The sequence below is a fragment of the Macaca nemestrina genome, chromosome 15 (assembly GCF_043159975.1).
Source record: "Macaca nemestrina isolate mMacNem1 chromosome 15, mMacNem.hap1, whole genome shotgun sequence".
Lineage (NCBI taxonomy): Eukaryota > Metazoa > Chordata > Mammalia > Primates > Cercopithecidae > Macaca > Macaca nemestrina.
The window spans coordinates 83,413,883-83,441,597 of record NC_092139.1 but is presented as its reverse complement, the minus strand read 5'-3'; the positions used below and the strand labels follow the sequence as shown (position 1 = coordinate 83,441,597).

General features: G+C 37.8%; 1 protein-coding gene across 1 annotated transcript in view; it reads left to right on the top strand.

Moving 5' to 3' along the window:
• LOC105465821 (phosphatidylinositol 3,4,5-trisphosphate 3-phosphatase TPTE2-like) overlaps positions 1–27,715 on the top strand; it is a 384,743-nt gene that overhangs the window by 342,551 nt on the left and 14,477 nt on the right. The window contains 7 exon segments of the mRNA XM_071079934.1: positions 468–538; positions 2,353–2,444; positions 9,647–9,772; positions 11,776–11,849; positions 19,809–19,960; positions 23,401–23,571; positions 26,036–26,069. Coding sequence (XP_070936035.1) covers positions 468–538; positions 2,353–2,444; positions 9,647–9,772; positions 11,776–11,849; positions 19,809–19,960; positions 23,401–23,571; positions 26,036–26,069 — 720 coding nt within the window.

The window sequence follows — 27,715 nt, the reverse complement described above, 5'->3', positions numbered from 1 at the left end:
ATGGAGAAACTGGGAGGAGGTGAACTGGAAACTGCTGAGGGTGACTGAACCCCACTTCTGTTATCAGAAAGTCCAATTTATATTTAAAAGGGATGCTGAGGCAGCAAAAAAATGATAAGAATTCACTACAATATACTTGGGTCTATATAGGCATAGGTCCTTAGTAGAGTGTGTTTGGCACTATCTAAACCAGATTCAAATATCAGCATCTAAATTAAATACCTATCATGGGAAAAATACTCTTCCTTGAAAATGTTGATAGAAACAGCAAAAGAATACAATAGCATTTTCTTCAAGCCTCCTCCTTTGTATCTTGAGTGTATTGTTATAGATTGCAGAGTGTTACATATTTAATGGTTATAATTGATAAATATATAAAGGAATAAAGGAAGGAACTTTAATTTCTTTGGAATGATTAGTTCTTGGGATCAGTTTTACTTTGAATTTTTTTTTGTTTTTCTTTTTAGAGTCTTCCTAAATACTATGACAATTGTCCATTTTTCTTCCGGTTCAACACATCTTTTATTCAAAGTAACAGGTATGAATATAATATAAACCGATAGAAACAGCCTAATCTTCAATGTCTATGTATAAGGTATAATGGCAAGTCTTTTGCTGGTTGTCATAAACTTAATTTATAGAAAGCAAAAAATTATTGAACCACCATTTTTCCTCGCCTTACTCCTCTTATTTTGGTTATTTTAAGAATACGTTTGTTCTTGAGACCCTCTGATGCAGTATCCTCAAGGTCCATGCCATAGGACTGTGTTATGAGTTCAAAAGTATTATAATCAGATTTTTAGTGTGGTAGTAAATTCCTCTCAAAGAAGTTCAATATGAGTCTGCTTAGCGCCTTCAGTATGGCAGGTCCCCGTCAGTAGGTGCTGATTTACCAATGACGAACCACCACCAAATTTTGTGCTAAAGTGAGGCAAGACCTAGGGAGGCTTCAGCTAGCTGAAAAGTTGACTGACACACCTATATCTAGGAGAAGTTACAAGACACAGTATTAAGGAATATAGCTAAAAAATATCATTAAGTAATAGTCTATTTAAATAGCCATTTAAATGTGGCTTTCTAGTAATGAATTGGGAAAACTTTCTGAAAAGTTATTAGCTGGGCTTGGAGATTATTGTTCCAAAAAACCTTCTACCATATTTGGAAACTCATTTCTCAGTTTAGAAGTTCTCCACTATAAGTAGCATTTGTTTTGTGATGGTGAAAAATTGAGATTTTTTTTTGTGTCAACCATACTCTTCAATACAAAAGGACAAAATTGTTGTAAATGATGTAGGTCAGAGTTGAAGAAGTGGCTATGATTATATGTGGCATGAATTGATAGTTATTGTTACATCCAGTCCTAATCTTTTCTTCAAATGTGAACTGGATCTAATAACTCCTTAAGTCCAGCAAGGCAACGGCAAATTAAACCTCTGGCCTACATACTTGCAATGCAAAACATTTAATGGATTTTGATAGAGTGAACTTTGGATTTGATGGAAAGTTTTTACAAGTTTTTTTTTTTTTTTTTTTTTTTTTTTTTTTTTTTTTTTTAGATGCATACAAGCAATAAGCTTTTTCTTCTAACATGAGCAAAGTCCCTCAAAATGAGACCTGGGTGAAGCTTCATTTGATGCTGTTCCTCAAAAGGGGTTCTTGCTAAAGGATAGTTTTTTCCCTTTAAAACACTATGTTCATTTTGGAGAAGTGATAAGCTAGATCACTTTTATTCTTACTTTTATATACATTTCTAAAGATTTCTGTAACATTTAAATTTACATACTACTTGGTAAAGCTGTTTTTGTTACTTACGAGATTGTTGTTTAGCCAAAAATGCTAACTTCTATCATTTAGAACACTAGGCATAAATGGGTTAACCAATTCATGCCTAGTGTTCCATTATTGGAATGCTCAGCCTGTGGGAGTTATATCCTACTCCTCAAGGTCATTTCCAAGGTCTGATTGTAAAAATTCAAAAAATTGCAAACCTCACACATAAATTAAAAGAGATATAGTATTTTATTCCTGGGTTTTCATTCATGTCTATCCTGACTGATTTCTGTCCCATTTAGAAATGGAGATATTTTATTAAACTTGGATGTCATTAATTCCATATAAAGCAATGGTAAGAGAGTCAGCATGTGTTACTCACGTGTTGCTGAAGATTAAAGTATTTTTAAGTCTCACTAAAAAGGTGGAAGGAGCCAACTGAGACACAAAAAAGGGGCCGAAGTTCTATTCATGATGAGGTTCTTTTTTTGTTTCTTCCAGCTCTAATGTGGGTACCCAACTGCATGGCTTTTCGGTTAGCCCCAGTAGAAAATGTAATAATATTTTTTTTTCTATTCTTAGGCTTTATCTACCAAGAAATGAATTGGATAATCCACATAAACAAAAAACATGGAAAATGTATCCACCACAATTTGCAGTGGAGGTACTTTTTGGTGAGAAGTGACTTACAATTACGTTGTAGCTGGATCCAATTAAGTATAGTTCCCCCTTCCCCTTCTGGGAAAGAATTATGTTCATTCCAACCCCTGCCACATATTCATATGTCCTAAATCTTCCTTGATGAGATATCTGTATTTATATATGTTTACATATGTTCTTGATAAATCTGTTAAATATATATAGGTAAAATGTCAGTTTTTTTTTTCTTTTTTGAAGGCACATACTTCACAGTTTCCATCTTGTGTGTACATACATTTGGAACACAGTATGCAGGAACATTCGGCATCATTTTGAAAACTTTGAAATAGAACTTTCATATCAAAAATTTGAGATATTTAAAAATTGTGATTCCCCAGCACCCACTTACTTACATATTTTTGGTCAAGTATTTTTTCCCTGCTGTGGTTCACATTTGTAATTTCAGATTGATTAGAAAGCTAATTTATATATTTTTCTTCCCCTTCATTTACAAACTGTCTGTTAACAGATTGGCAACAAAGACTAAGTTTTAAATCTAGGAGAGAGAAATGTTTCACACAAGCAGTCCCCCAACTCCCAGCACACCCTCTCTCATTCCAAGTATTCAATAGGTAGCTTACTTGACAAGCTTCCTTTAATTACACATAGACACAGGGGTTGGGGTAAAAAGATTGTGGTAAATACGAAGGATAAGTAATCTTTGGTAACTTCTGCTTTTGTATAAAATTGTAAGTGAAGTCAAAAGAATTTTGTGTTCTTAGGGTAATCTAGGTGTATTATTTTGAAATCCACTGCTCCTGCTCACAACCAACTTCACCTAAGCTTGGAGGAGCTCTGAAGGGAGGTCATCTTTTCATTATAAACACTGCTTAGCCTTATGTCTACAGGAAACCATTATTATTTCCTCTTTGGTGCTGGGTGCTACTTTTTTTTTTAACAAATTTTTTATTTGTATTTTTTGTTTTTTGAGACAGCATCTCACTCTGGTTGTCGAGACTGGAGTGCAGTGGGTTGATCTTGGTTCACTGCAGCCTCACCCTCCCAGGCTCAGGTGATTCTCCCACCTTAGCCTCCCGAGTAGCTGGGACTATAGGCACATGCCAGCACACCCGGCTAATTTTTTGTATTTTTAGTAGAGACGAGGTTTTGGCATTGTTGCCCAGGCTAGGCTCAAATTCCTGAACTCAAGCAATCTGCCTGCCTCAGCCTCCCAAAGTGCTGGTATTACAGGCATGAGCCACCATGCCCAGCCTGTGGGTGTTACTTTATTCAAAATACCTTTATTGCCACTGTATCTTCAGGCCATGATTGTCCTTGAAAATGTTCTATTTTGGCTTTATTGACATTATTCTTATTTGAATGATTTTCCTTTTATTGGCAAGGCCCTCAACAATCTAGACCAAGATGAGTTCGTCAGGAAATGAAAGGTAACAACTGATAAGACAAGTGTCACTGCTAAAACACGATACACTAATTCCTGAAAAACCTTGCACTCTACAGAAAGCACTAAAAGACAGTTCATGAAAATACAGGGTTTGAGAGTTCAAGGCAAATCTCTCCAGCATAGCAACTTTGTAACCAGCACACTAACCACTCAGACCACTCACTTCAGCAACTCAGTGTCTGGAGTTTGCCATAGGAGCTTTTTAATTTTTGAGTGGAAATAGAAAAATACTTGATATAAGGGCTGTGGGTACCAGAGTGGCACAGATGAGAGTAGAGCCCTGAGCCATGGTGGGCACGGAAGGCAGCAGAGCCCCACTAGGCTGGTGAGTGGCCTCGCTGCAGATGACTTTTTTCTCCTCTAAATATTCCAGAAAATGTTCTAACTGCCAGTGCAGCAGCCCAACTAAAGGCCTTTTTCCTTTACTCTCCCTGATCTGGCTCCCCTTTGAGGAAAAGATCGTAGAACATGCTTTCAAATTCCTTTCATGTTAATATTACACCCTGCCATTCATACGACAGAAACATGTGTAGACACAACATAGGCTATACTATTTCCTTTAGAATTCACATGGCAATAATCTACAGAGGGCAGAGTATGTCCTGGGTTTAGGTGAATAGGGAGGAAAATACTTAGCTGGCTCAGTGAAGAGTAAGATCTGTCTTTTTCAATACTAGAAATACAGGAAGGAAGGAAACCCCCTTTTTTATTTTAAGGATTTCACTTTTTGAAACAAGGAGATTACCATTAAGGTTTCTTTTCCCCAGACCTCCAAGACCCACCACAATTTCTGGAAATTATGAGTTGTCACACTATTCTGCTTTTACTTATTCAAAGAAAACTCGTTTAAGGCCTCTTTGGGTATTGCTTTCTTAGGATACAAAATGAATGATTCTTTGAACAACTCAAGAAACTTAGATCAGAATGATACTCATGTTTTAAATGTTTTAACTTTAATTTTACATATGGAGGTATGTGTGCAAGTTTGTTACGTCAGTATATTGCACACCGGTAGTGAGCGTAATGCCCAACAGGTGGTTCTTCAACCCGCACCCCTCTCCCTCCACCTGCCTCTAGTAGTCCACAGTGTCTGTTGTTCCCATCCTTATGTCCAAGAGTACCTGCTGTTTAGCTCATAAGTGAGAACATGTGGTATTTGGTTTTCTGTTCCTGCATTAATTTGCTTAGGATAATGGCCTCCAGCTCCATCTATGCTGCTGCAAAAGACATGATTTCACTCATGTTTATGGCTGCGTAGAATTCCATCGTGTATATGTACCACATTTTCTTTATCCAGTCCACCACTGATGGGCACCTAGGTTGATTCCATATCTTTGCTATTGTGAATAGCACAGCAATGAACATATCAGTGTACGTGTCTTTTGGTAGAATGGTCTTTTTACCTTTGGGTATATATCCAATAATGGGATTACTGGGTCAAATGGTAGCTCTGTTTTAAGTTCTTTGAGAAATCTCCAGACTGCTTTCCACAGTGGCTGAACTAATGTACGCTCCCACCAACAATGTGTAAACATTCCCTTTTCTCTGCAGCCTTGCCAACATCTGTTGTTTTTGACTTTTTATTAATAGCCATTCTGACTGGTGTGAGAGGGTATCTCATTGTGGTTTTGATTTGCACTTCTCTGACAATTCGTGGTGTGAAGCATTTTTTCATATGTTCATTGGTCACTCATATGTCTTCTTTTGAGAAGTATGTGTTCATGTTCTTTCCACATTTTTTAATGGGGTTATTTGGTTTCTCTGTGTTGATTTGCGTAAGTTCCTTATAGATTCTGGATATTAGACCTTTGTTGGATGCATAGTTTGCAAATGTTTTCTCCTGTTCTGTGGGTTGTCTGTTGACTCTGCTGATCATTTCTGTTGCTGTGCCAAAGCGCTTTAGTTTTATGAGGTCCCACTTGTCATTCTTTATTTTTATTGCAATTGCTTTTGGGGACTTAGTTAAAAATTCTTTCCCAAGGCCAATGTCAAGAAGGGTACTTCTGAGGTTTTCTTTTAGGATTTTTATCACTTGAGGTCTTACATTTAAATCTTTCATCTATCTCCAGTTAATTTTTGTATGTGATGAAAGGTATGGGTCCAGTATCATTATTCTGCATATAGCTAGCCAGTTACCCCAACACCATTTATTGAATAGGGAGTCCCTTCCCCATTGCTTGTTTTTGTCAACCTTGCAATATCAGATGGTTGTAAGTGTAAGACTTTATTCTGGGTTTTCTATTCTGTTCCATTGATCTATATGTCTGCTTTTGTACCAGTACCATGCTGTTTTGGATACTATAGCCTTATAGTTTGAAGCCTCTGGCTTTGCCCATTTGCTTAGATTTGCTTTGGCTGTGGAGGCCCTCTTTTGGTTTCATATGAATTTTAGAATACTCTTTTCTAAGTCTGTGAAGAATGACATTGGTAGTTTGATAGAAATAGCACTGAATCTGTCAATTGCTTTGGGCAGTATGGCCATTTGAATGATACTGATTCTTCCAATCCATGAGCATGGAATGTTTTTCCATTTAATTGTGTTATCTCTGATTTCTTCAGCAGTGTTTTGTAGCTCCTGTAGAGATCTTTCACATCCTTTGTTAGCTGCATTCCTAGGTATTTCATTTTCTTTGTCGCTACTGTAAATGGGATTCTGTTCTTGATTTAACTCTCAACCTGGACATTATTGGTGTATAGAAATGCTGTTGATTTTTACACATTGATTTTTTTATCCTGAAACTTTGCTAAAGTTGTTTATCAGTTCTAGTAGCCTTTTGGCAGAGTCTTTGGTTTTCTGGATAAAGAATCATATCATCAGCAAAGAGAGAGAGTTTGACTTCTTCTTTTCCTATTTGGATGCCTATTCTTTCTTTCTCCTGCCTGAGTTCTCCAGGTAGGACTTCCAGTGCTATGTTGAATAGGAGTGGGGAGAGTGGGCATCATTGTCTTGTTCCATTTCTCATGGGGATTGGTTCCAGCTTTTGCCCATTCAGTCGGTTGGTGGCTGTGGGTTTGTCATAGATGGCTCTTATTATTTTGAGAGGTATGTTCCCTTGATACCTAGTCTGTTGAGGTTTTTAACATGAAGTGATGTTGGATTTTATCAAAAGCTGTTTCTGCATCTATTGAGATGATCATATGGTTTTTGCTTTTAGTTCTGTTTATGTGGTGAATCACATTTATTGATTTGCATATGTTGAACCAGTCTTGCATCCCTGGACTGAAGTCTTCTTGATTGTGGTTTATTAACTTATTGATGTGCTGCTGGATTCTGTTTCCTAGAATTTTGTTAAGAATTTTTGTGTCTATGTTAATCGGAGTAATTGGTCTGAAGTTTTCTTTTCGTGTGTTTCTCTGCCAGATTTTGGTATTAGGCTGATACTGGCTTCCTAGAATGAGTTAGGGAGGAGCCCCTCATCCTCAATTCTTTGGAATAGTTTCAATAGAACTAGTACCTGTTCTTTGTACATCTGGTAGAATTCAGCTCTGGCTTCATCTGCAATTTGCAATACAAATTTAACTCTGGAAAGAAGCACATTAAAATATTTTAAATGCTAACAGTCTTCATATTCCTGTCTTTTTTTTCAAATTTGATGGATAGATTTGATATATATAATGCAGATATTAGCGTTGGTATCTATGTTTGAAAAACATTATACTTAGAAGCATAATATAGAGAGATTATTATTATTATTATTATTTATTTATTTATTTTGAGACGGAGTCTCGCTCTGTCCCCCAGGCTGGAGTGCAGTGGCCGGATCTCGGCTCACTGCAAGCTCTGCCTCCCGTGTTCACGCCATTCTCCTGCCTCAGCCTCCCAAGTAGCTGGGACTACAGGCGCCCACCACCAGGCTAATTTTTTGCATTTTTGGTAGAGACGGGGTTTCACCGTGTTAGCCAGGATGGTCTCGATCTCCTGACGTCATGATCCACCCGCCTAGCCTCCCAAAGTGCTGGGATTACAGGCGTGAGCCACCGCGCCCGGCCAATATAGAGAGATTTTTAAAACATAAGCTCTAACTTAGATGTATCTTCTCTTACATGTTGCTAGGCTGAAGTTCTCAGTTGGGAATACCTATACTCATTCAGGTTCCACAGAGGTGAATTATGAGACTACAGTTTTTCCCGTGTTGGGAATGCTTATTGGAATTCTGATCTTTACCTGGAGGAAAGCTTTCCTTGCTAACATGTCAATTTTGTATTAAGTTTAATTACTTCATCCTAGTGTTGTTAGACTGACAATCTGAAGCAAATCGAATGCTTTGATTATTGTGTGTGTGTGTGCAGTGAATATCTTGGATTACAAAAATGAGGAAAGTAATCATCTTTTCATGGCTATTTGGCAGACACACTCATTTCAAAGAGTGAGTCTGAAACTTTATAGGCTTAGGGTTTTTTGTACAATTAATAATTATTGCATAGAAGTAACCAACACCCTGAATTAGGTGTTTGCCATTGTCATGCAGCTTTCATACATTTTACTGTATATGTGTATGGCCATAAATCATATGTAGAATTGATGTTTCTGTCCTAAAATTTCACTCATAGAAATGATTGTACATTATATATATTATTCAGCAGCTTTCTTTTGCTTACTCAGCATTATATTTTTGAAATCAGTTGATATGTTTTGTTCACACCCATTCATTTGATCAAAGAGATCCATCACTATTTTCAGAAGTAGCTCTAGTTGAGTTTACATTTTCTATAGTATTTCATGCTATGACTACCACATTTAATTAAACTCTCTTCATGGTGAGAAAAAGATGAAAACATTAAACAATGATAACAGATTCCAGAGGCCGGGCACGGTGGCTCAAGCCTGTAATCCCAGCACTTTGGGAGGCCGAGGCGGGCGGATCACGAGGTCAGGAGATCGAGACCATCCTGGCTAACACCGTGAAACCCCGTCTCTACTAAAAATACAAAAAGAAATTAGCCGGGCGTGGTGGCGAGCGCCTGTAGTCCCAGCTACTCTGGAGGCTGAGGCGGGAGAATGGCGTGAACCCGGGAGGCGGAGCTTGCAGTGAGCCGAGATCGCGCCACTGCACTCCAGCCTGGGCGACAGAGCGCGACTCCGTCTCAAAAAAAAAAAAAAAAAAAAAAAAAAAAAAAAAAAAACCCAAAAAAATCCACAATGATAGCAGATTCCAAAGAGCTTTTGTTTAAGTGGATTGTATTTATTGATTATTTACTATATCAAAAACTGAAGCTGAATAATTTAAAATATAAGCATGCATTTCCATGCATTCCAATAGCCATTATAACTCCAGCCCATTAATCACCCATGATCTTATGACCATCACGTGTCTAATGGTTAAACATAAGTTTCATTACTAAAAGAAAGTTCATATTCCTGAAGACTCTTTATTATTAATAAACAAAGCTCTCATGGAAAACAAAATATATAATATCACTGAGTGAATCAAAGTAAGTAACACTAAAAAATAAAAATGTCGAAGATGATTGTTAATAAAACCGACGTGAGTGAATGGCAAGTACAGGACATGCAGAATACAATAAGCCATGCAGGAGTGGTGTGTTTCTGGGGGAATGGAGGACAAGGGACTGCTTCTGTTTTAGAAGGAATTTCTCCACGTTAGTCAAGTTGTATTATGATTTACATTCTAATAATGACAACTTTACTTTCAGCTTTTTCAGCTTTGGATTTTAGTAATGAGATTCACGAAAGATCTGAGAATTTGAAAGTTAGTGATCTATGTCCATTTGTATCTCCACCAATGACCAAAACTGTGTTGGGATCCACAGACTTGGGGCAGATGAACTTAATAGATCAAGAAAAGATGACCACTGCAGCTGCATTTCTATTTTGGAATTACACTCTCCATGACCTGTGTGAGTCACAGCTACCAGAAAACAAAGAGAGCAAAGAAGGTAATAAAGAAGCACAGAGAATTCAGTCCCAGCATAGCTGTACGTGGCTTCATAACACCATAGTTGTAACTTTTAAAGAATCATTTTGTGGCAAAGTGTGTATTGTATTTACACCCTCCTTATACAAGCTACAACCAAACAGAGGACCTATCAGCAGGGCATTTGTGTTCTTCCTTTAACCAAAGCAACATAAAAATAACAAAGAGAATGAGAAGGATAAGTAATTTTGTTTAGGCTAGTATTTAACATAAACTTGAATGTGAGTCCAAGGATTACACATAGAACTTTGGGACTGGAGGGCAAATGTAGGCAAGGATGTAAAGATTGCCTGCTCAAACACAATGTGGTTTCTTTGTTTTTCCGTTTCCATAGGTCTGAATTTGTATCAGTTGTAACTATATAAAATGTAGCCCAAAAAGCACCTTCCAAACCCCCAAATTAAGTTATTTTTAATAATTTCTGTGACTTTATGTAGTATAGAATTGACTTTCCCAGTATGAATGGTATCCTTGAGAATTTGCTAGATGGTGTCTTTTCGGCTGTGTCCACATAGTGTATCACCTTGTTTTAATGAGTAACAATTTACTAGGAATATTGGTTTGAAGGAAGGTGGTGTCATTTAAAAATAACATGAAAATACATTTTAATTTTACTAGGACACATAATCTGTTGAATAACTGCATCTAATATGTGTTCTACTTTATGTCCCAGTTAAATTCAGTGTCTTTAATCAGGTATACGATCAGATCTATATAGTAATAAATCATAAAATATTTTGCACCCCAATAGTTTCATTTCCTTTTTTACACGGTGAAATCCAGTCTCTGGAAAAAACACAAAAATTAGCCGAGCATGGCGGCACGTGCCTGTGGTCCCAGATACTCAGAGGCTGAGGTGGGAGAATCCCTAGAGTCCGGGAGGCAGAGGTTGTCGTTAGCTGAGATCGCACATCTGTGTTCCAGCCTGGGCGACAGACCAAGACCCTGTCTCAAAAACATGAAACAAAAGAAAAGGTGATTTGAAAGATTGTCCCATACAGTTTAGGACAAAGGGAGTAATAGACATGCATAGAAAGAATGTACATTTCAGGCGGTAAAGATACACTAGAAAAATCAATGTAGTACTAAGTCAGCCTCAAGGAAAGAGACACCTGTTTATCTAAGGAAAGATAGCAAGAATCAAGGAATACTTCACACAGCAATGTGAGTGATGAAAAAGAAATGGTTAGAATGATAGAGGAAAACATTTCAGATATCGAGAACAGGCTGTGCACTGGTAAAAGTATAAATGGTTACAGTAATTCTGGAAATCACTGATCATAGGTGTAGTGTGTCGTTAAGAATGATACTACTGGGCTGGGCGCAGTGGCTCATGCCTGTAAACTCAGCACTTTGGGATGCTGAGGCAGGTGGATCACCTGAAGTCAGGAGTTCAAGATTAGCCTGGTTAACATGGTAAAACTCCATCTCTACTAAAAATACAAAAATTAGCTGGGCATGGTGATGCATGCCTGTAGTTCCAGCTACTCAGGAAACTGAGGCAGGAGAATCAGTTGAACCTGGGAGGTGGAGGTTGCCGTGAGCCTAGATCATGCCACTGCACTCCAGCCTGGGCAACAAGGCGAGACTCCATCTCAAAAAAATAAAATAAATAACACGGCACTGTTATGAAGTAGAGAACAGCATACAGTGTTACCATAGATGTTCTTAGTGTATTTTTACACTTTGTTTTGTTTCTGATGGTTTTGTTTATTTATGTTGGGTAGATACATTTGTGAGAAAATCTTTGAGCTGTTTTGTGTGGCTTGCACTGGTGATATCTAGTGTCCTGGAGGGGTTTGTTGAAGTTTTGGATAACTGGAAGTATTTCTTAAAGAAATAAATATTTCACTAAACATTAAGCTTCGTTTAAACTCTCAATTTATAAAATATTTTTATATTGACTTTAGCCTTTATCTAACTCTTCTACGTAGTTCATTTTAACTAACTATATGGATTTGTCAGCAGAACAAGATTTAGAAGTGATATCAGAGCAAAAGCCAGAAAAGCTTGAAGGAAGTGAAAAGAACAAGCCACAGGTGTGTACAAATTTGAACCTAAATACTGATTTTATGTTGTTTGCTTTGCTTTAATGACGTGACATAGACCAAATGAAATTACCTTTCACACTAGCTGTTTGGAATCAATAGATCATAATTTAATGTTTAGTTTTGAAAGCATTTTTAATGATATATAAACTTTAAAATGTTCTTAGAATCTATAGTATCTCATAGCTACTGTTTAACTCTTGATATAGAGGCAAACAATGTTTAGAATTTTATTTGGTCTTCCGTTTTTATAACCTCCTTACATGATAAAGAATGTTAAATGTTGCATTTTACTATTTAGCATTAGAAATGATAAACAATTGAGCAGTAAAGGCCACTGAGCTACATTCATGTGAAAGGAGCACTCATTCCCAGGAGTTCAAAATTTGGAGATTGATATTGCTGATCATTAGTACCAACATTAAAGATTTATTTTAGCTTTTGGTCTCTAGTTGACTTCGTTGTCCATGTTCAGGGAGAAAATGGTCTTATAAAGTCAACCCAACTGCTGATGAAGAGAATCGTGCTTTGCAGATTGGGATCTTTGGTGTTAAGACACAAACAGTAACTTTGTGACTTATTTCAATGCAGGAAATCAGTAAATGTTACTAATTTTAAAACCCACTGTCATTAGTGGACCTTGTAATAAATTAGAACTGGATTTAAGCAGAGAGTGTATCTAGATACATAACACTATCTTATTATGATACATTATTGGAAATAAAATTTAAGAATTTGCTTTTTCTTTCTGATTGATGCTGATTTGGGCTCTGAATAATTTAAAGTTTACTCTTCTCCAGTTAGTAATCTTTAGAAAAAGTGCTTAAATGCACTGTAGGGCTTGGCCTTTAAGGTGTCATATGGTAAAATCTTTTTAGGAAAAGAGGACTTTGCAACGCTACAAATCATCTGCTAATTCATTTTTGGTAGATTTAACACATCATCATTTTTATTTATGTATTTATTTTTAATGTTTTTGTGGGAACATAGTAGATATATATGTTTATGGGGTACATGAGATATTTTGACTGAGGCATGCAATGCGAAATAAGCACATCATGGAGAAAGGGGTATCTATCTCCTCAAGCATTTATCCTTTCAGTTGCAAACAGTCCCATTACACTCTTTAAGTTATTTTACAATGTACAATTAAGTTATTATTATTATTAAGTTATTATTGACTATAGCCGTCCTATTGAAACACATCATGAATTAAGTTGAGTGCAAACAAACAATGACAGTTTTCTGGTTCATGTTTCTCTCCTACTTCAGGGTGAGGTGAATTATTTTTTACTTCTTAATTATAATCCAGTGATTTAGGAGGAGCTAGACATAGAGTAATATTTTTAACAGTTGAATTTAAATTATTTTCTAATTTTAATGATTTTCCAGTTTTTCTTTGTTCTTTTTACTTAGGATTTCTTTGGCTATTGTGGCTCTTTGTTGGTTCCATATGAATTTTAGGATTTTTTTTCTAATTCTGTGAAAAATCATGTTGGTATTTTGAAAGGAATTGGGTGGAATCTGTAGGTTGCTTTGGGCAATACAGTTGTTTTAATGCTATTATTTTTTTCTATCCATGAGCATGAGTTTTTTCATTTATTTGTGTCATCTACAGTTTCTCTCGCCATATTTTGTAGTTTTCCTTGTAGAGATCATTCACCTCCTTGGTTACATAGATTCCTAGGTATTTTATTTCATTTTATTTTTGTTGTTATTTGTAAATGGGATTGTCTTCTTGATTCAGTTCTCACACTGATTTTGATAGGAATTGGGTGGAATCTGTAGGTTGCTGCAGTAGAGAAATTCTACTGATTTTTGTGTGTTGATCCAGAAACTTTGCTAAATTCATTTATCAAATCTAAGGAGGTTTTTATGGAGTCTTTAGGGTTTTCTAGACATGAGAGCATACCATCAGTGAAGAGAGAAAATTTGATGTCTTCTTTTTTAATTTGGATGCCTTTTATTTCTTTTCTCTTTGCCGATTGCTCTGGCTAGGACTTGCAGTACTCTGTCGAGCAGGAGAGGTGAAAATGGGCATCCTTGTCTTGTTCCTGTTCATAGAGGAATGCTTTCAACTTTTTACCTCTTCCATATGATGTTGACTGTGGGTTTATCGTATATTGCCTTTTTTATTTTGAGATATGTTCCTTCTATGCCTAGTTTGTTGAGTTTTTATCGTGAAAGGATGCTGGATTTTATCAAATGCTTTTTCCACATGTATTGAGATGATTGAAGGTTTTTGTCCTTAATTTTGTGTGTGAGATGAATCACATTGATTGATTTGCATATTTTGAGCCCTCCTTGCATCCCTGGAATAAAACACATTGGATCATGATGTACTTACTATCTTTTTAATGTGCTGTTGGATTCAGGCTGCTAGCATTTTGTTGTGGATTTTTGCATATCTGTTTACCATGGATACTGGTCTGTAGTGCTCTTTTTATGTTGTGTCCTTGTCTGGTTTTGATATCAGATTAATACGGGCTTCACAGAATGAGTTAGTGGGGAGTCTGTCCTTGTCAATTTTTTGGAAGAGTTTCAGGAGGATTGGTACCAGCTCTTTTTTTTATGTTTGGTAGATTTTGGCTGTGAATCCATCTGGTCCTGGGCTTTTATTTGTTCAGAGGTTTTTTTTAGTAGTAATTCTGTTTCAGAATTCATTATTGGTTTATTCAGGATTTCTGTTTCCTCCTGGTTAAATCTTGGGAGGTTGTATGTTTCCAGGGATTTTTCCATTTCCTCTAGCGAATCATTGTTTATAATAAATAGTCTCTGATGATCTTTTCTATTTCTGTGGTATCAGTTGTAATGTTTTCTTTCTTATTTCTGATTTTGATTATTTGACTTTCCTCTCATTTTTTGGTTAGTGTAGCTAGGGCTTTATCAGTTACGTTCATCTTTTCCAGGAGTCAGCTGTTGGTTTTTGATCCTAGGCATTGTTGTTTTGGTTTCTATTTCATTTGGTTCTTCTCTGATCTTTGTCATTTCTTTCTTTCTGCTTTGGATTTGGTTTGTGGTTAGTTTTCTAATTTTTTAAGGCACAATGTTAGGTTGTTAATTCATTATCTTTGTATTATTTTAATGTAGGCATTTAGTGTCATAAAATTCCAGTGGTCTTAGTATGCTGTATTTCCATTGTCATTTGTGTCAAAATCTTTTTTTGATTTCCATCTTCACTTCTTTGCTGACCCAAAGATCATTCCAGTGCATATTAATTTCTATTTATTTCTATAATTTCTGACATTTCTCTTGGTTAAGATTTCTAGTTTTATTCCACTGTGCTTTCAAAAGATACCTGATATGATTTTGATGTTTAAAAATTTATTGAGACTTATTTTGTGGCCTAACATATGGTCTAGCTTGGAGAATGTTCCACGTGCTGATGAGTAGGATGTATAGCCTTTTGTTACTGGGTAGCATGCTCTATAAATACTGGTTAGATCGGTTTGGTCTGAAGTCCAATTTGAGTTCAATGTTTCTTTCTTGATTTTCTGTCTCAATAATTTCTCTAGTGGTGTCAGTGGGGTATTGAAGTTCCCCACTCAGATTGTGTTGCTATCTATATGTGGTTCTAATAATATTTGTTGTATAAATCTGAGTGCTCCAGTTTTAGGTGCATATATATATTTAAGATTGTTTTTATCCTGTTGCTAAATTAATCCATTTATTATAATATAATGACATTCTTTGTCTTTTTAACTTTTTTAAATTTAAAATCTGTTTTATATAATAAAAGTGTAGCTATTTCTGCTCACTTTTGGTTTCTGTTGGCATGGAGTATCTTTTTCCCTGCCACTACTTTTGGTCTATAAGTGTCCTTACAGTTAATGTGAGATTGTTGTAAGCAACATGGAGTTGGGTTATGTTTTTAAATCTATTCCACCAATCTATATCTTTTAAGTGGAGCATTAAATCAATTTAAATCCAAGGTTAATATTGATATGTGAGATTTTGTTCCTGTTGTAATGTTATGTGTTTCCTGGATGTTTTAAAAGTTCTTTGTTCCTTGTTTCCTTCTGTCTGTGTTTGTGGTCTAATGGAGTTCTGTCATGTTGCCATTTGATTTCTTTCTCTCACCCTTCGTGTAACTGTTTTTAGGAATCCTGTTAAATTTATTCTATGTTATTTACTTATTTATTTTAGAGACAGTGTCTCACTCGGTCACCCAGACTGGAGTGCAGTGGTGGAATCATAGCTCACTGCAGCCTCAAGTTTCCAAGCTCAAGTGATCCTCTTGCCTTGGCCTCTGATATAGTTTGCATGTTTGTCCCCTTCAAATCTCATATTGAAATGTGATTCCTGATGTTGGAGGGGAGCCTGGTAAGAGGTGTTTGCATATTTGTCCCCTTCAAATCTCATATTGAAATGTGATTCCTGATGTTGGAGGGGAACCTGGTAAGAGGTGTTTGCATCATAGTGTCAGATCCCTCATGAATGGTTTGGCCCCATCCCTTGGCGAAAGTGAGTTCTTGCTCTGAGTTTGCATATGGTTGTTTGAAAGTGTGTGGCACTTCCCCCTCTCCATGCTCTCATACTCAACATGTGTCACACCTGCACTTCCTTTGCATTCTGCCATGATTGTAAGCTTCCTGTGGCCCTCACACCATGTTTCCTGTGCAGTGTGCAGAACCATGAGCCAATTAAACCTGTTTTCTTTATAAATTAACCAGCCTCAGGTATTTCTTTATAACAATGCAAAAATGGCCTAACACAGAAAATTGGTACCAAAGATTGGGTGTTACAATAAAAATACCAGAAAACCAGAAGCAGCTTTGGGTTTGGGCAGTTAGCAGAGACTGGCAGAGTTTGGAGGGCTCAGCAGAAGACAGGAAGATGAAAGTTTGGAACTTAATTAGAGACTTGTTAAGTGGTCAGAACCAAAATGTAATAGGAATCTGGGCAGTGAAGGCCAGGTCTCAGATGGAATGAAAAAGTTGTTGGGAAATGGAACGAAGATCACCCTTGTTATGCCTTAGAAAACAGTGTGGCTGCATTGTGCCCAAGTCCTAGGGATCTGTGGATATTGAGCTTAAAAATGACGACTTAGGGTATTTGACAGAAGAACTGTCTAAGCAGCTAGGAGTTCAAGAAGTAGCCTGACTGCCTCTAGCAGCCTACAGTCAGATACGGGAGAAAAGGAATGGCTTAAAGTTGCAACTTGTATTTAAACTGGAAGCAAAGTGTAAAGCTTGGAAAATGTACAACCTGGCCATGTAGTAGGGAAAGAAAAAGCCTTTTTAGGAGAGAAATACAATGGGATGGGGAGCAGCCACTTGTTACAGAGATTATCATAACTAAAACATAGCCAAGTTCTAATATCCAAAATGTTAGGGAAAATGACCTGAAGTTATTCCAGAGCTCTTCTAGGCAGCCCCTTTCATTACAGGCCCAGAGGTCTAGGAAGAAATAATGGTTTCAGGGGTCATGCCCAGGCCCTGTTAACTCTGCTCAGCTCCATGACACTGTTTCTCACATCCATGCCACTCTGGCTTCAGAGACTCAATGGGGCTCAGGTACAGTTTGGGCTGTCACTCCAGTGAACACAAGCCATATGCCTTGGTGGCTTCCACACGTTGTTAAACCTGCAGGTGCACAGAATGCAAGAGTGAAGGAGGCTTGGTGGCTTCCATCTAGATTTCAGAGGATGTATGGGAAAACCTGAGTCCAGGCAGAAGCCTGCTGCAGGACAGAGCCCTCGCAGGGAAAAAAAGCCTCTCCGAGGGCAATGCCAAAGGGAAATATGGGGTTGGATTCCCTGCACCAAGTCCCCACTGTGGTACCACCTAGTGGAGCTGTCAGAAGGGGGTTGCTGACATCCAGACCCCAGAATGATAGATCCACTAGCATCTTGCACCCTTCACCTGGAAGAACCACAGGCATTCAACGCTAACATGTGACAGCAGTCACAGGGGCTGCAGCCTGCAAAGCTACAGGAGCAGCGTTGACAAAGGCCTTGGGGGCCTACACCTTGCACCCATGTGCCTTGGATGTGAGACATGGAGTCAGAAAAAGTATTATTTCAGAGCTTCAAGATTTAATGACTTCCCTGCTGGGTTTAGACTTGCCTGGGGCCTCTTGCCCCTTAATTTTGGCCAATAGCTCCCTTTTGGAATGGGAATTGTTACCCAATTCCTGTAGCTTTCTTGTATCTTGGAAGTAAATAACTTCTTTTTGATTTTGCAGGCTCATAGGTATAAGGAACTCATCTCCAAATGAAACTTTGGACTTGGGCCTTGGGACTTTTCAGTTAGTGCTGGATGAGTTAAGACTTAGAGGAACTGTTTTGAATGCATGATTATATTTCAAAATGTGAGAAGGTCATGAGATTTGAGGGGCCAGAGGTGGAATGATATGGTTTGGAAGTTTGTTCCCTTTAAATCTCCTATTGAAATATAATTCCCAGTGTTGGAGTTGGGGCTTGATAGAAGATGATTGGATGATGGGAGCATTTGGCTCATGAATGGTTTAGCCCAACCCCTTGCTATTAAGTGAGTTCACATGAGAGTGGCTTGTTTAAAAGTGTGTGGCACCTCCCTCCTCATGCTCCTATTCTCACTCTTGCTATGTGATGTGCCTGCTTCCCCTTTGCCTTTTTCCATGATTGTAAGCTTCCTGAGGCTCTCACCAGGAGCAGATGCTAATGACACACTTACTGCACAGCCTGCAGAACTGTGAGCCAATTAAACTTCCCTTTTTGTAAATTAAGCAGCCTCAGGTAATCCTTTATAGCAAGACAAGATTTGCCTACTATAGCCTCCAAGTAGCTGGGACTACAGGCATACACACCACATCCAGCTAATTTATTTTAAATTATTTTTGTAGAAATGCCATCTTGTTACATAGCACAGACTGGTCTCAAATCCCTGGCCTCAAGTCACCCTCCTGCCTTGGCCTCCTAAAATGCTTGCATTGTATGCATGAATCACTGTATACTAGCTATGAATTTTACACTTCAGTGTGTTTTTATGAATGATGAACATCGACAGCTGTTTTCCATGTTTAGGCCTTCTTTGAGCATTTCTTCTAGGGCTGATCTAGTGGTGAAGAATTCCCTCAGCATTTGCTGGTCTGGAAAAGACTTGTTCTCCTTCATTTATGAAGCTTTTTCTAGCTGGAGAGAAAATTCTAGGATGGCAGTTTATTTCTTAAAGCATTGTGAAAATAGGATCCCTGTCTCTTCCGCCTTGTAAGACTTCTGCTGAGAAGTTGACGTTAGTTTGATCAGGTTTCTTTTATAGATGACTTGATGCTTTCTTCTTGATGATTGTAGGATTTTTTCGTTCCTGTTTAGACAGTCTGATATCTATATGGCATGGTGTAGTCTTTCAGTGTATTCATCTGGTGTTCTTTGGGCTGATTGTGTGTGTGTGTGTGTATATACATGTATTTCAGTGAGCACCTTCACTTTTTTGATATCCCAGGAGCCACAAGAAAAAAGAATTATAAAATGTGGTGGGAAACAGAATAGCTTAGTGAAGAAAGGGGCTTCCTTTCTCTTCCTGAAGCCCCAAATGTCACATCCTCTAAATCTGGCTGTGTGATGTAAAATCCAGGAGGTAAAGGCAGAAGATGACGCATATTTGTCTTTGTCTTTTTATTTCTGTTTCTTCCCAGTTAAATGGATGAAAATTCATATGAGATAGCAAAGAATGGATGGAAATAAAAGGATAAAATTTAGAAGAGCCCTTTTGAAATTTTGGAAAATTCTGTCTCATTCACTCACACAGAAATAAAGCTAACTTTATACAAATGTCAGTGATAAAATTATGCTACTTATATCTTATAATTCTATATATAATCCTATATATAATAACATAAGCACAAAATATTTTAATGACTAAAATTGTGAAAGTTAAACTGTGAAGTGATACAATCAATTAAAACAGAACAATTTTTCAATTGGATAAAATGATAACAATTATCCTATCTATGAAACTTTCACTAAAGGCTGAGGGAGAAAGGAAGAAGCATGCAAGGAATGAAACAGAAGCATCAAGAAACCTACATGATGGCTCCACTGATGACCATATTCAACAAGGAGAGAGTGGAGAAACTGATGGTCAGCAAATTCCTAGGACAGAGCATGAAGAGTGCGATAGGTAAGCCTATTTAACAGTATTTAACAGTAGATCATTTCTACTGTACTATAAAAGTAACCCTAATTTGGGCAAATATCCATGATTAACAAATTTTACACTTTTACAAGAGATATTCAGCCTTGCCTGATCATAAAAATGCAAAAAAATAAAGAAGTACCATTTTTTCAATTATATCAATATTTTATTTAAAAATAATAACCATTGTTGACAAATGTGAGGAAAAAGGGATTCTCATACACTGTGGGTAAATGAAATTGGTAAATTCTTCTTGAATGGTAATTTAGTAGTGTGTCAAAATTTCAACATTCCTTTCACCTGAGACCTTCACTGCTGGGACTAGATCCTACAGGAAGCCATGATTTGTGTTAATACATACACATTAAGGACTTCATACTATATAATTTACAAAAATTTGGTTTATACAATAAGATTGTTTCCTTCATTGATCACCTTTTATTCCTGTTGTGGAACTCAGTATTTTAATATGAGTCATTACTCTGTACATTGGATGAGGATAAAATATCCTAGAGTTAAATGGCTGTTATCAAGCACAAAATACTGCCCATGAAACGTTTAGTCTTTCTGTGGTATTTATTTATAAATATGAGCAAAATGATGATCAGCATCTGTAATCTAGAAATGTTCCAGTAGTCTTTTTAGTTCTATAATTTTATGAACTTATAATACCCTGGTTTTGCATTTTTAAATGCCATATGTATTTTAAAAATCTTCAAAGTGTTAAAATAGACTGTATACTCATTATATAAGATTAGAAAAATGCAGCTAAATGACAAGTAAATTAGATGGTTCATGATCATGCCACTTAGGGAGGATGACCTTGAAAGAACTGCCTGTACTTGAGGGCTCACATTTCCTTTCCATTCACTCTAAAAGTCACTCCAGTAATTTTCTCTCCCATCACTCCTCCAAAATTGTTTTTCTCAAGGTTACCACTGATTTTCACTTTAATAAATCCAGCCATAATTTCTGAGACCCTGTTTTATTCAACCTACCAGCAACGCCTCACTCAACAGAGAACTCCCTGCTTCTCAGCACTTCCCTCACTTGGCTTTCAGGATCTCTCTCCCTCACCTGGCTTCTCCTGCCTTTCTAGTTCATCTATCACAGTCTGTTTGGCTTGCTTCTCCTCATCCCCTACCTTTCACACATTGACATGTCCCACGGCTCAGTCCTCAGTCTTCTTTCTCATGACTGTTACTATCCTGTATATTGAGAATGATGTCCAAATGTGTATCTCCAGCCCAGGTCTCTCTCCTTAATTTCAGACCTGCAAACTGCCTCCTTGACATCTCTCTTTGGTCACCTGTTGAGTATCGCAAACTTGTCAGGTCCGAAATCGGGCTTCTGATGCTCTTCTTCATACCTTCCCCACAGGTAGTCTTTCCTACTTGGGTACATGGCAACTCATTCAGTTGCTCTGACAATAAACCTTCGTGTCACCCTTGACTCATCTCTCTCTGTCTTTCTTTCTCTCTGATACCTGACATCTAATCTGTTGTCACGTCTTACGAGGCCTATCTTCAAAATATATCCAAAAGCCAGTCACATCTTACATGTTCAAGCCACTACCATGTTCTGTCTCCATGAGTGTAACAGACTGCCAGTTGATCTTGTTTCTTTTTCTTAATTCTCTGTTTATGAATTCTTAACCCAGAGGACCTGCTAAAACATGTTAGATGATGGCACTCCTCTGCTCACAACCTAATTGCCTCTTATTTCTCTCAGAATATATGCCAATGTTCTTTCTAATACCTAAAAGGCAATGTGTGACCTGACCTGTTATCTCTCCAACTTAAACTGCTATTTTTCTATTCCTTTTGCTCCGTTCCAACCACGCTAAACTTCTCGCTGTTCCTGAAGCACTCCAGACTTACCTCTGTACTTGGCAGTTCACTCTGTCTGGGATGGTTTTCCCTCAGATATCCTCCCGGCTTGCCCCTTCCGTTCCTTCAGGTCTTTGTCTAACAGCCATGTTCTCAGCAAGACCCTTTCTGGTCATTCTACTATTTTTACCAGCCCTCCTCCCCAACACATAAAACCTTTCATTTTCCTGCTTTAGTTTTTTCCCTCTAGCGTAGTGTATATTTTGCCTATCGATTGTATTTGTTATTGTGTGTTTACTTCACTCTTGAGTGGGATTCCTATTTATTGCTGTACCCTCAGTGCCTAGAAAAGTGCCTAGCAGATAGTGTGTATCAACTTAATAAGTATTTATCAAATGAGTGAATAGAATTTACCCTGGGTATATTGATTTAGACATTAAGTAGATTCTTACTTAAAAACCAGTTTGACGTGGGTTCATTTCGACAATTTTATCTGGAAGTTATATTCATATTTTGGATTCTGTTGGCTCTTTCCATCTAGGGAGAAAAGCCCAATATTGTGGTTATTCACAAATTATTCTTTTTCTGGTAATTACGATAGTTTTAATTATGGTACTGTGGACCAAAGGAATTGCAAACTTCATTTGTATTTTCTTAAGCAAAATAAAATATAGGGGTGGTAGATGTAATTGACTTGAAAACATTTTCCCAAAGCATTAGAAGCCTTCAGTGATTATAAAAAAAAAAAAGGCAAGGTTGGAATTCATTTCCATCTATAGTGGGAGAGATGTGCTGGTCAGGCACAGTCTCTTCTGATGGAGCAGCTGCTGATCTTACATAGGGTTTTGGTAAGAGTGGAGTTGAAGGACTGGCTGAGTTTTAAAGGAATAAATGGGTTGACATCACCTGGAGCAGCATGGTTATCAGAGTGAGATTGTTGTGGATTGGCTGGCATTTCCAGGCTCACTGATTGGAGTGAGTTTGTCTCTGATTGTTTCTGTGTCAGAAGCAAGCAGCTGACATTGATTGGTTGGTGGGTGAGGCCACTGGTCATTGAGTAGATTTAAAACTGGTTCTGGGTAACTACTTGTTACCGTGGCTACAGGTCAGTCCTTTCCTAACTGGAAGGCAACTTTAACCAGATGCTTTCTGCTCATTAAAACTTTACAGAAAAGCATCTCTGATTTTTTGCTGCTTTCTATTTTACACTTTTTCGGGTTCCTAGGAATCACCTAGATGCCACGTGCCCAGACTTTGTGCTCACATCCCGATCTCTAAGTAGGATGACTTTCGTGTACATTTTTCCTCGTGCGCTTCCCTTACATTTTGCTACTTCTGTAAAGCCTTCTTTGTGCTCAGAAAAGCTTTTCATAGATCAGCTCTTACATATTGCATTGTAGTATAATTGTGTATTTGTCAGTCTTTTGAAGCAGAGAATATACATTTCCTTGCATTTGGTTGGTACTTCATAACAGGTTTTTGTATTAAGAAATGAATTGAGATGGAAAAGAGTTGCAGTTTTATAAAAATTTGGTTTACTATTTTTTGTCTGTAGAATTACTAGAAAACATTATCTTTTTAATGAATTTTTTGAAGTAGTGTCCCTGCCTTGCATATGAAGAAAGTAAAGAAAAATGAACATGAAGAATGGATCACAACAGAATCTGTGACTCTGCTAGTATTTAAGAAGGCCGATTTAATAACTCATGATCTGCTGCAAGTGACTGATGACAGCAGTTTAACTGAAATAGATGAGAAAGAAAGAAGGTAAAATTGATGCGTTCTTTATTTCTCTGTAAAGGAACGTTAGCAGTGATTACTTTTTCTGAAAATAGAATAGTAAAATACTTCAAAGCTACAGAATACTCAACAGTAGCAATGCTGCTGAAAGATCGATTAAGATAAGGACGAGACCGGGCGCGGTGGCTCAAGCCTGTAATCCCAGCACTTTGGGAGGCCGAGATGGGTGGATCACGAGGTCAGGAGATCAAGACCATCCTGGCTAACACAGTGAAACCCCGTCTCTACTAAAAAAAATACAAAAAACTAGCCGAGCGAGGTGGCGGGCGCCTGTAGTCCCAGCTACTCGGGAGGTTGAGGCAGGAGAATGGCGTGAACCTGGGAGGCAGAGCTTGCAGTGAGCTGAGATCCGGCCACTGCACTCCAGCCTGGGTGACAGAGCGAGACTCCGTCTCAAACAAAAAAAAAAAAAAAAAAAAAAAAAGATAAGGATGAGTGGGTTTGACAAGGAGCAGTTTCAATAAATGATCACCGTGGAACCCTGACTCTAGTGGATGACAGTAGACATTTCTAGAGAGAACATTGTCTGTGAAAGGCAACAAAGAAATGGGTAATAAGTGAAAAGGAATATGGGATTCAAGGGTGTTTTCTTCTTTTATTTTAAAAATAGAAGCTTTTAGAGTATGTTTGTATTCTTTTGTAATTGATCCAGTAGAGAAGGGCATGCTTATGAGATTTAATTTGGTTTGCACGCCTAAGCATTAGAAAGCTTGATACAGTGTTATTTAAAGATTTATAGTAAACTAATTCTTTTCCCTCTGCTATTCATGTATAATTTTATGGTAAGAGGTTATTCCTTCAGAATTGAGTTGGAAATGGAATATTCTAATGAAACTGAACATAAAAATGATGACCGAAAAGTTAAACTATCATAGATAGATTCTTTAAAGTAATGTAATAATAAATGTACAAACATTAGGTCATACCAAATAGTATTTACATATTTCTTGGTGATTGATATTACAATACCTTTGATAATAGCATCATAAATAGCTATGATTTGGTGAGGTACTCAGAAATATCAGGTATGTCAACTCTATAGCTGTTTAGCTTCTGGAGAGAAGAGGATGATTCTGTTTATGTACAATAGAAAAGCAAGCTACTGATGATCTATCAAGGATTATTACTTTTAGATTATACAGTTTTGAAGTATAACAACCATGTTTTCCTGGACCAACTGACATGTATTGTGTGCTCAAGAAGCATTAGTTGAATGCAGGAATAAATGGTTGAATAGATGAATGAATGCCTGTTGATGGGTCTTTAGCAAAAAATTGAATTGTTTGTTCATTGAAAGTAGGTTTCTAAAGTTGCCTATGTATAAGTTCTTAGTAGTTTTTTTAATTGCAAGATTCAGAAAATATTACTTATAATTTTGGCCAGAAATAGAATGAAAGTCTGGATTAATGTGCTATCGTATCACTTAAAAACAGCTGAAAATAAATACTGAGTTCATGGCATGCTGTGAAACACATGTTTTGGAGCCAGAATTCCCGAGTTTGAATGCTGGGTCTGCTATCGACCAGCTGTAGGGCTGGGGAGAGTTACATGAGTTTCCTGTGCCTGATTTCTTCCTTTATAAAATAGCTGATACATTACCCACCTCACATAATTGCAGTGAGGATTCAAGTGCATTTTTACAAGATGTACAGGGCTTAGAAGAAAGCATCCAACTGCCTACTAAGGCCTGAAAAGCTAAGTAATAACATTTAAGAGGAATTTCTCTCATATAAGAACATAAGTAATATTTTCCAAATAGCTTGTTTTCATTGAAAATGACAATAACAAAAAGTGGTATATATCTTCTATCAAATAATGCAAGTAACCTGTTTTTCCTTTTGCTGTGGCTGTCAAAAAGCTTACTCTAAATTTAATTTTGGGTTGTATAGTTAATTAGCAGTATATTTTCTTTGACCCTTGATGTAGCTTTTTCTGTTTATAGTTTAATCTCCCTTGTATAAAATAATTGTATTTTCCATTCCCTGTAAAAAACTTACCTGTAGGCCAGGTGCAGTGGCTCACACCTGTAATCCCAGCACTTTGGGAGGCCAAGGCAGGTGGATCACGAGGTCAGGAGTTCAAGACCACCCTGACCAACACGGTGAAACCCCGTCTCTACTTAAAATACAAAAATTAGCCAGGTGTGGTGGTGCGCACCTGTAATCCCAGCCACTCGGGAGGCTGAGGCAGGAGAATCCCTTGAACCCAGAGGCAGAGGTTGCAGTGAGCCGAGATCATGCCACTGCACTCCAGCCTGGGTGACAGAGCAAGACTCTGTCTCAAAAGAAGAAAAAAAAATTACCCGTAAACTTTAAGAATAAGAGAAATACATAACAAATACAGAGATTTTATACACAAGACAATAGTTTTAGATATTCTTTGTATTTTACATATTTGTCGTTTGCCTGACATGAACTTTTTGTTGTTTTAGGCTTACGAAGAAAACATCTAATGAGAAGGACAAGGTATTGTTAAAAATATGTTATCGTGAATATGATTGTTAAAAAATACATTAGGAGAGGTAAAGTTGGCCGGGTGCGGTGTCTCACGCATATAATCCCAGCACTTTGGGTGGCCAAGGTGGGCGAATCATGAGGTCAGGAGATTGAGACCATCCTGGCTAACACGGTGAAAACCCGTCTCTACTAAACAAAATACAAAAAATTAGCCAGGCATGGTGGGCGGGCGCCTTTAGTCCCAGCTTCTTGGGAGGCTGAGACAGGAGAATGGCCTGAACCCGGGAGGCGGAGCTTACAGTGAGCCAAGATCGCGCCACCGCACTCCAGCCTGGGCGACAGAGCGAGATCCATCTCAAAAAATAAAAATAAAAATAAAAAAAGAGGTAAAGTGAAAAAACAGAGAATCTGTGATTGTAAAGACATTTACTTTGAAAAAGTAATTAGAAACAGCAGCCAGCGACCCCTCCAAAGCACTGCTGCCCAAGGAATCCCCACCTACCCTCCAAAGCATTTCCGCCCACAGCAGCCCCCTGGAGTGCTTCTCTTTGCAGCCTTTCGTTGCCTCACCAGAGCCCTATCATCCCCAGCACCCAGTGGAGTTCTCTTGCCAGTGGTCTGGGAGCACCTTTTCCCCCAGGCCATCAGTGGTCAACTACAAGAGACCGGAGAACAAAGCCACAGGCCTAGTTGCAACCACCTAGGGTTAGAGCACTCAGCCCAGGAGTGTGGAGCTGAGCCTTGGCCCTCTGAAAGCATCCAGAAATGAAGCCATTCATCTATAACTACATTGCACCACAGTCAAACCCTCAAACATGAAATTATAAAGCCAAAGTACAGCAGCTTAAAAGGAAGAAAGGACATCAGCCTTCACAGATGAGAAAGAACCAGCACAAGAACTCTGGCAGCTCTAAAAGCCAGTGTCTTCTTACCCCCAAATGATCACTCTGGCTCCCTGGCAATGCTGCTTAACCAGATGGAGATGGCTGAAATCTTCGAAACAGAATTCAATGTTTGTATGGCAAGGAAACTCATCAGGAAACAAGAGAAGGCTGAAACCCAATCCAAGTAAAGCTGTAAAACAATCCAAGTTGAAAGATGACATAACTATTTCAAGAAAGAACCCAACTCCACTTCTGGGAGTAAAAATTCCCTACAGGAATTTCGAAATACAATTGGAAGCATTAACAGTAGAATAGGCCAAGCTGAGGAAAGAATCTCTGACACTGAAGACTGCTCCATCAAGGCAAAACAAGCAGAGAAAAATAGAAAAAAATGTTTAATGATCAGACCTCTGAGAAATATGGGATTGTGTAAAGAGAACAAAACAATGACTCAGTAGCAATCCCGAAAGATTAGAAGAGAGAACACCCAATTTGGAGAACATATTTAAGATATTGCGCACAAAAATTTCCCCAGTCTCCCTAGAGAGGTGAGCATGCAAATTCAAGAAATTCACAGAAGCCCTGTCAGATGTTATACCAGATGACCATCCCCAAGACACATAGTCATTTGGTTCTCCAAGGTCAACACAGAAGAAAAAATCTTACAGGCAACTAGAGAACAAGGGCAGGTTACTATGAAAGGAACCCCAACAGGCTAAAAGCAGACCTTTCAGCAGAAACGTTACAAGACAGAAGGGATTGGGGGCCTAT